The sequence below is a fragment of the Salmo trutta genome, chromosome 19 (genome assembly GCF_901001165.1).
Source record: "Salmo trutta chromosome 19, fSalTru1.1, whole genome shotgun sequence".
In the NCBI taxonomy this organism is placed as follows: domain Eukaryota; kingdom Metazoa; phylum Chordata; class Actinopteri; order Salmoniformes; family Salmonidae; genus Salmo; species Salmo trutta.
In genome coordinates this window covers 5,449,179-5,463,144 of record NC_042975.1, presented here as the reverse complement: position 1 = coordinate 5,463,144, position 13,966 = coordinate 5,449,179, and the positions used below count along the sequence as shown (strand labels likewise).

The window sequence follows — 13,966 nt, the reverse complement described above, 5'->3', positions numbered from 1 at the left end:
AAATGATGACAAGGTGGCTGCTGCTACAGAGGGAGCAGCTGTGAACCAGACTGCAGCCAAGACAGCACTGGTCCACACCTACGCTGTCTGTCAGGTGAGTAGTATTGGATGGTACTGTATGTGCCTTTAGGTTCCTCTCCACGTGTGGACTATTGTACTGGTTTGTGTGGTACAGTCTTTCATATGTGCGGTAGTTTGTTGCATCGTTTTGCTTAGTTTATCGTTTGTGTCAACTTTGAATTAAATCAAAGCCACAGATTGTTAATGCCCTCCATTTTTGTCCTTGACCTTTATAGACGCAGACCTGATGACGTTCAAGCAGCACTTTGAGAGCAAGTATCCCTTTTACTGCAGTGGGCTAAATCAGAGTGTTTCTTGGTAGTCTTAAACAAATCTACTTTGAAACAAAAGTATACACCTCACACACGATTCTAATTATTATTATATATGTTTTTTTAATGTAACCTTTATTTAACTAGGCAAGTCAGTTAAGTACAAATTCTTATTTACAATGACGGCCTAGGAACTGTCAAACCCGGACGACGCTGGGCCAATTCTGCTGCCCTAAGGGACACCCAATCACGGCTGGATGTGTTACAGCCTGGATATGGGATGAAAAAAAGAAAACCCCATGTGAGATATAGAGTTGAAATGTATTCAATTTTGAGTTTGCATGCCAATATTACACTTTATATACATCACAGAAGAATGAAATATAACAAAACTGTTTGACATAGAAACACCGGATTTTCGGCATTAAAAAATGTATACGTTTATTAACGTATACATTTATTTGTTTATTAAATATTAATAATGTTCCACCCATGAGGCCACTAGAGGGCGATATGATAATTTGACTGCAGGAATGGGCTACAAGTGTTGTACTGTTTTTGCTACCTTTTTTTTCACCTGTGTAATGCTGTCCTCATCCTGCTTATTCTGGGGTTCAGACAGAGGTAAATGTGCTGTTCACAATTGACATTAGTGTGCTTGACCACATATAGCTGCGTGTAGGCTTCAGTGTGGCTAAACGACTGTTTGGCTAATGACTACACTCCAGTTGTTTCTCCATTTACAACTCACCCACCAAAAATCACTATATGCTATTTTACATTTTATTTATTTATTTTATTTCCTATAATTCCGAAAACTGAAAATAATATAAATCTCTCTGCTCTCGGATAGTAATAATAGAATGAACAAAAATATAAACATAACTTGTAAAGTGTTGGTCACATGTTTCATGAGCTGAAGCAAAAGATCCTAGAAATGTTCAATATGCATGTCACGCCCTGACCAGGTGAACTCGGGGATATTGGGTCAGGGTGTGTCATGTTAGGTATTTTTCCTTGGTTTGTGTTTTGTTTACGTTTTAGCCTTGTGTAGGCTCTAGGTGGGAAATTCTAGGTTGGGTTCTGTCGATTCCCAATCAGAGACAGCTGTCGCTAATTGTCTCTGATTGGGATCACATTTAAGTGCTGTTTTCCCCACGCTGTTTGTGGGGTGTTGTCTCGTTATTTGAGCACGTAACGTATGGGCAGGTTTTTCTTGATTTTGTGTACATGTTTAATTCTAGTGTGTTGAATCAACATGTATTCGCTCCCAGCTGCGTTTTGGTCCGCTTCCTCATCACCCGACGCCAATCGTTACAGAACACCCCACCAAACCAGGACCAAGCAGCAGAGGAACGAGGAGTTGAGGAAACTCGAGAGGCCTCCCCAAGAATTGTTTTGGGGGGCACAAGGGGAGTTTTGCGGGGCAAGTTTGGAGCCCCAGGCCAAATCCCCGGACTGTTTCTGGGAGGCCAGTTAATGGACAGGGCTTACGCTTCGGGGTAATGGGTGTTATGGCGAGGCCAAGTGTTTTTAGGCCAGTACGCGCTATACCAGCGCCCCGCAGTTACCAGGGGGTAGTAGGCATTCAGCCAGAAAGGGCGATGCCAGGGTTAAGCTCGAGACCGCCAGTAAGCCTCCATGGTCCTATATATCCGGTACCAGCACCACGCACCAGGCTTCAAGTGCGTGAACCCAGCCTCGCCAGTCAACAGTCGTCGGGGCTGCCCGCCAGTCAACAGTCGTCGGAGCTGCCCGCCAGTCAACAGTCATCGGAGCTGCCCGCCAGTCAACAGTCGTCGGAGCTGCCCGCCAGTCAACAGTCGTCGGAGCTGCCCGCCAGTCAACAGTCGTCGGAGCTGCCCGTCAGTCAACAGTCGTCGGAGCTGCCCGCCAGTCAACAGTCGTCGGAGCTGCCCGCCAGTCAACAGTCGCCGGAGTGGTTAGACTGCGCCGAACTGCCGGAGTGGCCAGACTGCCCTGTACTGCCGGAGTGGCCAGACTGCCCTGTACTGCCGGAGTGGCCAGACTGCCCTGTACTGCCGGAGTGGCCAGACTGCCCTGTACTGCCGGAGTGGCCAGACTGCCCTGATCTGCCAGGGTGCCCGGCCTGTCAGGATCTGCCAGAGTGGTCCTCCTGCCTTCCGGTCCAGCCCGAGTGGTCCTCCTGCCTTCCGGTCCAGCCCGAGTGGTCCTCCTGCCTTCCGGCCCAGCCCGAGTGGCCCTCCTGCCTTCCGGCCCAGCCCGAGTGGCCCTCCTGCCTTCCGGCCCAGCCCGAGTGGTCCTCCTGCCTTCCGGTCCAGCCCGAGTGGCCCTCCTGCCTTCCGGCCCAGCCCGAGTGGCCCTCCTGCCTTCCAGCCCAGCCCGTTCCTGCTCCCCGCACCAAGTCAGTGGTGCGTGTCCCCAGTCCGGCCCGGCCCGTTCCTGCTCCCCGCACCAAGTCAGTGGTGCGTGTCCCCAGTCCTGTCCGGCCCGTCCCTGCTCCCCGCACCAAGTCAGTGGTGCGTGTCCCCAGTCCTGTCCGGCCCGTCCCTGCTCCCCGCACCAAGTCAGTGGTGCGTGTCCCCAGTCCTGTCCGGCCCGTCCCTGCTCCCCGCACCAAGTCAGTGGTGCGTGTCCCCAGTCCTGTCCGGCCCGTCCCTGCTCCCCGCACCAAGTCAGTGGTGCGTGTCCCCAGTCCTGTCCGGCCCGTCCCTGTTCCCCGCACCAAGCCCACGGTGCGTGTCCACAGTCCTGTCCGGCCCGTCCCTGTTCCCCGCACCAAGCCCACGGTGCGTGTCCACAGTCCTGTCCGGCCCGTTCCTGTTCCCCGCACCAAGCCCACGGTGCGTGTCCACAGTCCGGTACGGCCCGTGTCTGGTCCACCGGTGCCCAATCCTGTTCCGGTCGACGGCTCCGCTCCGGAGCCTGAGCATGCCGCTCCACAGTGGTCCAGTCCGGGCCAGAGGGGTAGGGTTAAGGTGAAGGTGGGGGAAAGAACACGCCCGGGGCCAGAGCCTCCACCGAGGGTGAGGCGCCCACCCGGGTCCCCCCCTAATAGACTTAAGTTTGGTGCGCCGGGAGTACGCACCGTTGGGGGGGGGGGTTCTGTCACGCCCTGACCAGGTGAACTCGGGGATATTGGGTCAGGGTGTGTCATGTTAGGTATTTTTCCTTGGTTTGTGTTTTGTTTACGTTTTAGCCTTGTGTAGGCTCTAGGTGGGAAATTCTAGGTTGGGTTCTGTCGATTCCCAATCAGAGACAGCTGTCGCTAATTGTCTCTGATTGGGATCACATTTAAGTGCTGTTTTCCCCACGCTGTTTGTGGGGTGTTGTCTCGTTATTTGAGCACGTAACGTATGGGCAGGTTTTTCTTGATTTTGTGTACATGTTTAATTCTAGTGTGTTGAATAAACATGTATTCGCTCCCAGCTGCGTTTTGGTCCGCTTCCTCATCACCCGACGCCAATCGTTACAATGCACAAAAAGCTTATTTATCAAAAATGTTGCGCACAAATTTGTTTACATCCTTGTTAGTGAGCATTTTTTCTTTGCCAAGAAAAAGATAATCCACCTGACAGGTGTGGCATTTCAAGAAGCTGATTAAACAGCATGATCATTAACAAGGGTCCACCTTGTGCTGGAGACAATACAAGACCACTCTAATATATGTAGTTTTGCCACACAACACAATGCCACAGATGTCTCAAGTTTAGAGGCAGTGTGCAATTGGCATGCTGACTACAGGAATATCCTCCAGAGCTGTTGACAGAGAATTGAATGTTCATTTCTCCACCATAAGCCGTCTCCAACTTAGTTTTAGAGAATTCGGCAGTACGTCCAACCGGCCTCACAGCCGCAGACCACGTGTAATCATGCCAGCCCAGGACCTCCACATCCGGTTTCTTCACCTGTGAGAGTCTGAGACCAGCCACCCGGAAGCTCATCTGCGTGCTCATCGTCCTCACCAGGGTCTTGACCCGACTGCAGTTTGACGTTATAACGGACTTCAATGAGCAAATGCCCACCTTCGATGGCATGCTGGAGAAGTGTGTTTATTTATTTGTATTTATTTTGTATTTTTCACCTCTTTTTCTCCCTACTTTCGTGGTATCCAATTGGTAGTAGTTACAGTCTTGTCTCATCGCTACAACTCCCGTACGGACTCAGGAGAGGCGAAGGTCGAGAGCCATGCGTCCTCCAAAACACAACCCAACCAAGCCACACTGCTTCTTGACGCAATGTCCATCCAACCCGGGAGCCAGCCGCACCAATGTGTCGGAGGAAACACCCTGTACACCTGGTGACCGTGTCAGCGTGCACTGCGCCCGGCCCGCCACAGGAGTCGCTAGTGCGCGATGAGACAAGAACATCCCTGCCGGCCAAACCCTCCCTAACCCGGACGACGCTGGGCCAATTGTGCGCCACCCCCATGGGCCTCCCGGTCGCGGCTGGCTGCAACAGAGCCTGGACTCGAACCCAGAATCTCTAGTGGCACAGCTAGCACTGCAATGCAGTGCCTTAGACCACTGCACCACTAGGGAGGAAGAAGTGGGCTTTTTACAGATGAATCCTGGTTTTAACTGTATCGGTCAGATGGTAAACAGCGTGCATGGCGTCTTATGGGCGAGTGGTTTGCTGATGTCAATGTTGTGAACAGAGCGCCCCATGGTGGCGGCAGGGTTATGGGCAGGCATAAGCTACGAACAACGAACACAATTGCATTTTATCGATGGCTGTTTGAATGCACAGAGATTACGGACTCCTCTTTAAATCTGCGTATTCCTCCAAAGCTCCATTGTCCTGAGTCTGCACAACTCTGCCAGGACCTAGGATCAAGGGAGATACTAAAGTGTTTTAGTACTATATCTCTTGACACAATGATGAAAATAATCATGGCCTCTAAACCCTCAAGCTGCATACTGGACCCTATTCCAACTAAACTACTGAAAGAGCTGCTTCCTGTGCTTGGCTCTCCTATGTTGAACATAATAAACGGCTCTCTATCCACCGGATGTGTACCAAGCTCACTAAAAGTGGCAGTAATAAAGCCTCTCTTGAAAAAGCCGAATCTTGACCCAGAAATTATAAAAAACTATCGGCCTATATCGAATCTTCCATTCCTCTCAAATTTTTTTGAAAAAGCTGTTGCGCAGCAACTCACTGCCTTCCTGAAGACAAACAATGTATACGAAATGCTTCAGTCTGGTTTTAGACCCCATCATAGCACTGAGACTGCACTTGTGAAGGTGGTAAATGACCTTTTAATGACGTCAGACCGAGGCTCTGCATCTGTCCTCGTGCTCCTAGATCTTAGTGCTGCTTTTGATACTATCGACCACCACATTCTTTTGGAGAGATTGGAAACCCAAATTGGTCTACATGGACAAGTTCTTGCCTGGTTTAGATCTTATCTGTCGGAAAGATATCAGTTTCTCTCTGTGAATGGTTTGTCCTCTGACAAATCAATTGTAAATTTCGGTGTTCCTCAAGGTTCCGTTTTAGGACCACTATTGTTTTCACTATATATTTTACCTCTTGGGGATGTCATTCGAAAACATCATGTTAAATTTCACTGCTATGCGGACGACACACAGCTGTACATTTCAATGAAACATGGTGAAGCCCCAAAACTGCCCTCGCTAGAAGCCTGTGTTTCAGACATAAAGAAGTGGATGGCTGCAAACTTTCTACTTTTAAACTCGGACAAAACAGAGATGTTTGTTCTAGGTCCCAAGAAACAAAGAGATCTTCTGTTGAATCTGACAATTAATCTGGATGGTTGTACAGTCGTCTCAAATAAAACTGTGAAGGACCTCGGCGTTACTCTGGACCCTGATCTCTCTTTTGAAGAACATATCAAGACTGTTTCAAGGACAGCTTTTTTCCATCTACGTAACATTGCAAAAATCAGAAACTTTCTGTCCAAAAATGTCACAGTTCTTCTATGGCCTGCATACTCAGTCACCAGACATAATGCTCTGGATCGACACGTTCCGGTTCCCACCAATATCCAGCAACTTTACACAGCCCCATGAAGAGGAATGGGACAACATTCCACAGGCCACAATCAAAATGCCTGTTGAACGCTATGCAAAGGAGATGTGTCGCGCTGCATGAGGCAAATGGTGGTCACACCAGATACTGACTGGTTTTCCAATCCATGCCCCTACCTTTTATTTAAGGTATCTGTGACTGACATATGCATATCTGTATTCCCAGTCATGTAAAAGCCATAGATTGGGGCCTAATGAATTTATTTCACTTGACTGATTCCTTATATGAACTGTAACTCTTTGAAATTGTTGCATGTTGCATTCATATTTTTGTTCAGTGTAGATTATATGGTGCACTTTGAAGTCCCAGGTGTGTGGCATTGATGAATAAATAATTGAAGCTTTACTTAAAGTCAGATGTTTGTATATTAAAGGGATCTGAACCTGATTTAGCTTTGAGCCTTTTTGCAGATGTCTTCTTCAATACTATTGTGGATAATTATGCTCCATTCAAAAAATTAAGCGTTAAAGGTAGATCGAATGCCTGATACACTCCGGAATTATCAGAAGTCATTCATAAAAGTGATTAGGCTTGGGTCAAGGCCAGGAAGACAGGCTAAGGCCCTGACTCCTGAACAGCTAATCAAATGTCTACCCAGACTATTTGCATGGGTGATTTGTGATGGTTTCTTTGTGATTTCCATGACTGTGTTTTTGTATTTCAATGTGTATATGTTTGGGTTTAATGTGTATATTTATGTTGTATATAAAGGCCACATTTGTAAAAGAGACCTCGGTCTCAATATGTTTTCCCTGTTAAAATAAAGGTTAATAAATATATATATATATATATATATATATATATATATATATACATATACTACCTTTCAAAAGTTTGGGGTCACTTAGAAATGTCCTTGTTTTTACATAAAAGCTAAAAAACATTGTCCATTAAAATAACATCAAATTGATCAGAAATACAGTGTAGACATTGTTAATGTTGTAAATGACTATTGTAGCTGGAAACGGCAGATTTTTTATGGAATATCTAGAAAACCCTTTTTCAATTATGTTAGCACAGCTAAAAACTGTTGTTCTGATTAAAGAAGCAATAAAACTGGCCTTCTTTAGACTAGTTGAGTATCTGGAGCATCAGCATTTGTGGGTTCGATTACAGGCTTAAAATAACTTTCTTCTGAAACTTGTCAGTCTATTCTTGTTCTGAGAAATGAAGGCTATTCCATGCGAGAAATTGCCAAGAAACTGAAGATCTCGTACAACGCTGTGTACTACTCCCTTCACCGAACAGCACAAACTGGCTCTAACCAGAATAGAAAGAGGAGTTGGAGGCCCAGGGGCACAACTGAGCAAGAGGACAAGTACATTAGAGTGTCTAGTTTGAGAAACAGATGCCTCACAAGTCCTCAACTGGCCAATAACACTAACCAATAGTGCAAAAAAATGTATTAGGTGAACAATAGCTGGTAAAGTGGGAGATTTGTACAGGGTAAAAGGGATCTTGAAGGAGGAAGGCTATCACTCCATTTTGCAACACCATGCCATACCCTGTGGACGGTGCTTAATTGGAGCCAATTTCCTCCTACAACAGGACAATGACCCAAAGCACAGCTCCAATCTATGCAATAACTATTTAGGGAAGAAGCAGTCAGCTGGTATTCTGTCTATAATGGAGTGGCCAGTACAGTCACCGGATCGCAACCCCATTGAGCTGTTGTGGGAGCAGCTTGACCGTATGGTACATAAGAAGTGCCCATCAAGCCAATCCAATTTGTGGGAGGTGCTTCAGGAAGCATGGGGTGAAATCTCTGCAGATTACCTCAACAAATTGATAACCAGAATGCCAAATCAGGTTCTTTGACGATAGCAAAGTTTGAAGGACACAATTATTATTTCAACTAAAAATCATTATTTATAACCTTGTTAATGTCTTGACTATATTTCCTATTCATTTTGCAACTCATTTCATGTATGTTTTCTTGGAAAACAAGGACATTTCTAAGTGACCCCAACATTTTGAACGGTAGTGTATATATATATATATATATATATATAAAATGCATTGTTTACTATTTGCCGTGATTGATTGGTGACTAGATCTATTCTGCTTGTTCATTCTACAATGAGTTTCTCAAATTCAATAAATCAAATTGATTTTAGAAAGCCATTTTTACATCAGCAGTTGTCACAAAGAGCTATACAGATACCCAGCCTAAAATCCCAAAGAGCAAGTAATGCAGATGCAGAAGCACAGTGGCTAGGAAAAACTCCCTAGATAGGCAGTAAACTAGGACGAAACCTACAGAGGAACCAGGCACTGAGGGGTTCCATTCCTGTTCTGGCTGTGCCGGGTGGAGATTAAGAGTACATGGCCAGATCTTTCTTCAAGATGTTTATACATTCATAGATGACCAGCAGGGTCAAAAGTATTTAGTATTTTATTAGGATCCCTATTATCTGTTGGCCAAGGCAGCCACTAATCTTCCTGGGGTCCAAACAGGAGCAAAATAACACAACACATCACAACAAAACAATAGTCTACATCATGAATAATAAAATAATACATCATACAAGACGTTGTACACTATACAAATGTACGCAGGTTAGCATTTTTCGTATTGACTCTTGTTCTGGAGGCATCTCTGCAGAGTGGTCACAAGCTGGCACAGCCACAAAGAATTATTCTATTCTACTGAGCCATTTACTTTATGTTCGTATTATTATATTTTATAAGTTGTTGCATTGTCGAGAATCAAATCAAATCAAATTGTATTTGTCACATGCGCCGAATACAACCTTACAGTGGAATGCTAGGGCCTGTAGGACTTGTTTTGTTGATAGTGATGTCAAGAAAGCAGAGCAGTGCTTTATCACGAACAGACCTCCCTCCATCTTAGTTACCGTTGTATCAATATGTTTTGACCATATCAGTTTACAATCAAGGTTAAACCAAGCAGTTTAGTCTACTCCACTTGCTCAATTGCCACATTACTCATTACAGGATTTAGATGAGGTTTAGGGATTAGCAGGCCATTTGTCCCAAATAAAATGCTTTTAGTTTTTGATATATTTAGGAATAGCTTATTAATTGACACCCATTCTGAAACGTACTGCAGCTCTTTGTTAAGGGTTGCTGTGATTTGACTTGCTGTGGTAGGTGGCGTGTATAATGTTACATTATCAGCGTACATAGACACACGCTTTACTCAAGGCGAGTGGTAGATCATGAGTAAAAATGGAAAACAGTAAAGGACCAAGACAGCTGCCTTGAGGTATACCACAACTGGTTTATGTTTGAAAGGCTTCCATTAAAGAACACCCTCTGTGTTCTGTTAGATAGTTAGCTCTCAATTCCCAATATGGCAGAGGATGTAACAAATTATGATCGATAAATCTCAAAAGCTGGTCTGAAGTCTAACAAAACAGCTCTCACAATCTTCATATTATCAATTTCTTTCAGCTAATCATCAGTCATTTGTTTCTATATATATATATATATATATATATATATATATATATATATATATATATAGATAGCGAGAGAGAGAGTTGAAACAGCAGGTCCAGGACAAAGTTGCACGTCCGGTGAAACAGGTCGGGGTTCCATGGCTGCAGACAGAACAGCAGAACTGGATTGGCAGCATGACTGGGTGGAATGGGGACAGGAACAGCCAGGAGTCGTTAGGCCAGGTAGTCCTAAGGCATGGTCCTAGGGCTCAGGTCCTCCGGCTAATCTGGCTTTGAATCTGCAACAGAACATGTCAACAAGGTACTGCTGAATTCTGACACCATGAATTGAAATAGATTTCACCTCATTATAGTTGGCAGAAATTGTAAGGGATTAAATATTAGACCACTGGCTGAAGAAGTAGAGGATCTGGTCAAATAAGTGTATGTTGCTAATATCATCTAGGTAGCAGAAAACTGCACATTGTAAATGTCATTGACTGTGTCATCGACTGACAGATTGCTAAACCATAGGATGTGGTTAGCTGATACGCACAAATACTTATCCAGGCGTTTTAAGATCTAGCAGGCGTCAGCAACGCCTGGGCAGAGGAGCGCGGCCATGGTGTGGTTATCTGATTCTTATGCCTCGTTCACATGCTAGGAAACTCTGAAATGTTCTGCTGCATTCACGTGCTAGTCGGATCTAGGAAACTCTGAAATGTCAGACTCACAAACTGGTTGTCGTTATACACGTTGCGCGTTCAACAAATCAGCATGTCAGAAATGTCAGTTTCCTAGTTCTGACTAACATGTGAACGCAGCATTCGACTTGCTAACTGGTTGTAGCTATACACGCCCCACATTCAACCAGTTAGCGAGTCGGAATATTTTTAGTTCTGACCGGCACCGGAACGCGGCATTAAAGTCCTACTTCACTCTCCTTTTCAGCTAATTTATCACCTGGTTAACTTAAAACAAAAGGCACATCTCAATAGGTGATCCAGGTATCCTCATGACATGGCACAAGTGGAGGTGTGTGCCTTTGCTCTTTTCTTCTCTAATGCTCCTCCATTGTTCCCCGAGCAAGGGAGGAGACCGATGACATCACGAATTCCCATCAGATCAACTCCTTGAATGCCCTACTCATGGAAATTTGCAGGTGTCTAAACAACACATTTCTTTCTCATAACAAATTTGTTTACCCTTTAGTGTGTGTTCTTTACGGTATTTATACTTGGGATATCGCTTTTCAACAGTAACAGTTAAAAAAAATGTTGGAGGATGTCTTTAAAACACCTATCAGAAGTTGTAAGATCTGGCATGCATCATCAACGCCTGGGCAGAGGAACGAGCCCATTCTCATGTCTGTCTTCGGCAGCAGCAGTGGTGATTAAACGGTCTTAAAACAATGTTGATAAGGGGATAATGTTAACTATCTAAGTTACAAGTTTTAATGTTACATGCACAAGTACAGTGAAATACCTTTCTTCACTGTACTTGTGCATGTGACATTAAAACTTGAAACTAAGCTAGCTAACATTATCCCCTTATCAACATTGTTTTAAGACCGTTTAATCACCACTGCTGCTGCACAACGAGACAGATATGACAATGGGTTCGTTCCTCTGCCCAGGCGTTGATGATGCGTAGGTACATTGGTTGGAGAGAAAAAAAGTACATAGCTAATTTACCACAATGTTTAGGCAGATTTACAAAGTTCCTAGCTAACTTGTAAACATTACTTCTAGCTAGCTTGCTAGATGGGCAAATTTGCCCTTCTGCAGCTTGACAGGCAGAAACCACAAAAAATATATATATATATACCAGTACCATTCAAAAGTTTGGACACACCTACTCATTTCTTTATTTTTGCTATTTTCTACATTGTAAAATAATAGTGAAGACAACAAAACCATGAAATAGCACATATGGAATCATGTAGTAACCAAGAAGTGTTAAACAAATCAAAATATTCTATATTTGAGATTCTTCAAAGTAGACACCCTTTGCCTAGATGACAGCTTTGCACATTCTTGGCATTCTCTCAACCAGCTTCAACTGGAATGCTTTTCCAACAGTCTTGAAGGAGTTCCCACATATGCTGAGCACTTGTTGGTTGCTTTTATTTTAGCTGTTCTTGCCATAATATGGACTTGGTCTTTTACCACATAGGGCTATCTTCTGTATACCACCCCTACCTTGTGTAACAGTGTAGGTTCCGTCCCTCTCTTCGCCCCAACCCGGGCTCGAACCAGGGACCCTTGCACACATCAACAACTGACACCCACCGAAGCATCGTTACCCATCGCGCCACAAGAGCCACGGCCCTTGCAACGCAAGGGGAAACCCTACTTCAGGTCTCAGAGCGAGTGACGTCACCGATTGAAACACTATTAGCGCGAATCACCGCCAACTAACTAGCCATTTCACATCGGTTACAACTGATTGGCTCAAATGCATTAAGAAGGAAATAAATTACACAAATTAACTTTTAACAAGGCACACCTGTTAATTGAAATGCATTCCAGGTGACTACCTCATGAAGCTGGTTGAGGGAATGCCAAGAGTGTGAAAATCTCAATTATAAAATATATTTTGATTTGTTTAACACTTTTTTGGTTACTACATGATTTCTACAATGTAGAAAATAGTACAAATGAAAGAAACACCCTGAAATTACTAGCTGTGTCCACATTTTTGACTGGTGCTGAATATGGCTAAAACATTTACCTAAAAACAATACTTGTCACGTAGAGTACACTTGTATTTTTAAAAATTATTATTATTATATCACTCAAATCGAATTAAATTGTGGCCAATATTGAGAGATAGAGGTATACTCCAGCGATGTTTATGCACTCTAATCCATTGGAGCGGGCTGTAGGTTTGCCACCCCAGTTGGGAATCGGATTGCTTCTTTAGACGTAACGAAAATATGGCGTTATTGATAACAACCTATTGCGCGCACATCTTTGCGTGGTTACGCCCCTCCGTCGTACGTGCGCGCACCCTTCTATCGCGTGGTGGTGATCATCCATATTGCTGCTAGTGGTGGAGATTATCTTGTAAATTTTAAAGTCTTTCGGACGCTTTTTTTATATGTTTTAATTCAACACAAACCCACTCTGCGTCTTAGACTGAAGGCTATTTGGTCTAGGGGTGGAGTGGAGTAACGATAGAAACGAGTTTACTCGAGGAATACTGAAACATTTTTTCATTCTTGAGTTGAAGGCGAATTTGGGGATATTGTGAGGAAAAGGGGAAATGGCCACTCAGGTGGAGACTCTCCTACCCAACAATCCTCTTATCAAAGAAGAGGAGCATGGGCATGCGAGCAAGATGATACAACACGGAGAGGACTGTCTGGAAAAGGGGGCCAAGCAGACGGGTGTTGCCGACGACGGTAGCAACATGAAAGCAGACAACTCGGAACTGGGGGTGGTCGCAATGAAGGAGCAAAACTCCAAACAGGCTAAAGAAGAGAGTAACAATCAAGAGAAAGACATCCTCGATCAAGAGAAACACACGACTGGACAAACGGAAGACTGTGTGAAATGTAACAAAAAGGAGTTTGCTGAAGCACCCCCACCCAAGGTGAACCCATGGACTAAGAAAATGAATGCGGTGACCGTGGTCAACGTGAATGGACAAGCACATCATGGTTTGTATTCCTCCCATAACCATTTTGTGTGTGTGTGTGTGTGTGTGTGTGTGGTGACTACTGCGTTTATGGTGCATTCACCTGAGCCACTTCAATGCCAAACATGATCTGCTGTCAGATATGATAGTGGAGAGTTCCTCGCAGGATAATGTTGCATTGCAAGCTTGCTCGCGTCTACTAGACTGCTCTAACTAGCTATATATAGAGCAAGGCCCCAAACTATTTCTGGAATAGTCGATTGTAAAGCTTCTTCTACGATCTAATTGGACTTGACGTTCCAAACATGGTAGTCCTTCTCTTTCAGAAGAACATCTACTTTGTACATTTGTGTAAATGCAATAACAAACATTGGCTAGCTAAGTTATTTTTTTTGGTATTTTTTGTTGCCAGCGTCAGGCCTCAGTCGGGTACAAGTTGAACCAAGTGAGGTTTCATGTGTCGTGATATTTTAACACCATCGGTTACACTTACTAGACGCCTGGGCGTAATTTTCTTTGCACAATTCTGTCTCTTTGTGCTAGTTGCCGATG

The 13,966-nt window shown here is 44.5% G+C and overlaps 1 protein-coding gene across 9 annotated transcripts in view; it reads left to right on the top strand.

Annotated features, from left to right (window-relative positions):
• Positions 1-12,762: 12,762 nt before the first annotated feature.
• LOC115153882 (la-related protein 1) overlaps positions 12,763-13,966 on the top strand; it is a 55,451-nt gene continuing 54,247 nt past the window's right edge. For 8 of the 9 annotated variants that reach the window (XR_003867785.1, XR_003867784.1, XR_003867783.1 and 5 more), the window contains exon 1: positions 12,764-13,436. Coding sequence is in view for 6 of the 9 variants with exons in the window: in XM_029699535.1 (XP_029555395.1) it covers positions 13,040-13,436 (397 nt within the window). In the remaining 3 variants the exon portion in view is untranslated. Of the gene's footprint in view, positions 13,437-13,966 lie in introns of all 9 variants that reach the window. The other variant, XM_029699534.1, reaches the window with a different exon arrangement.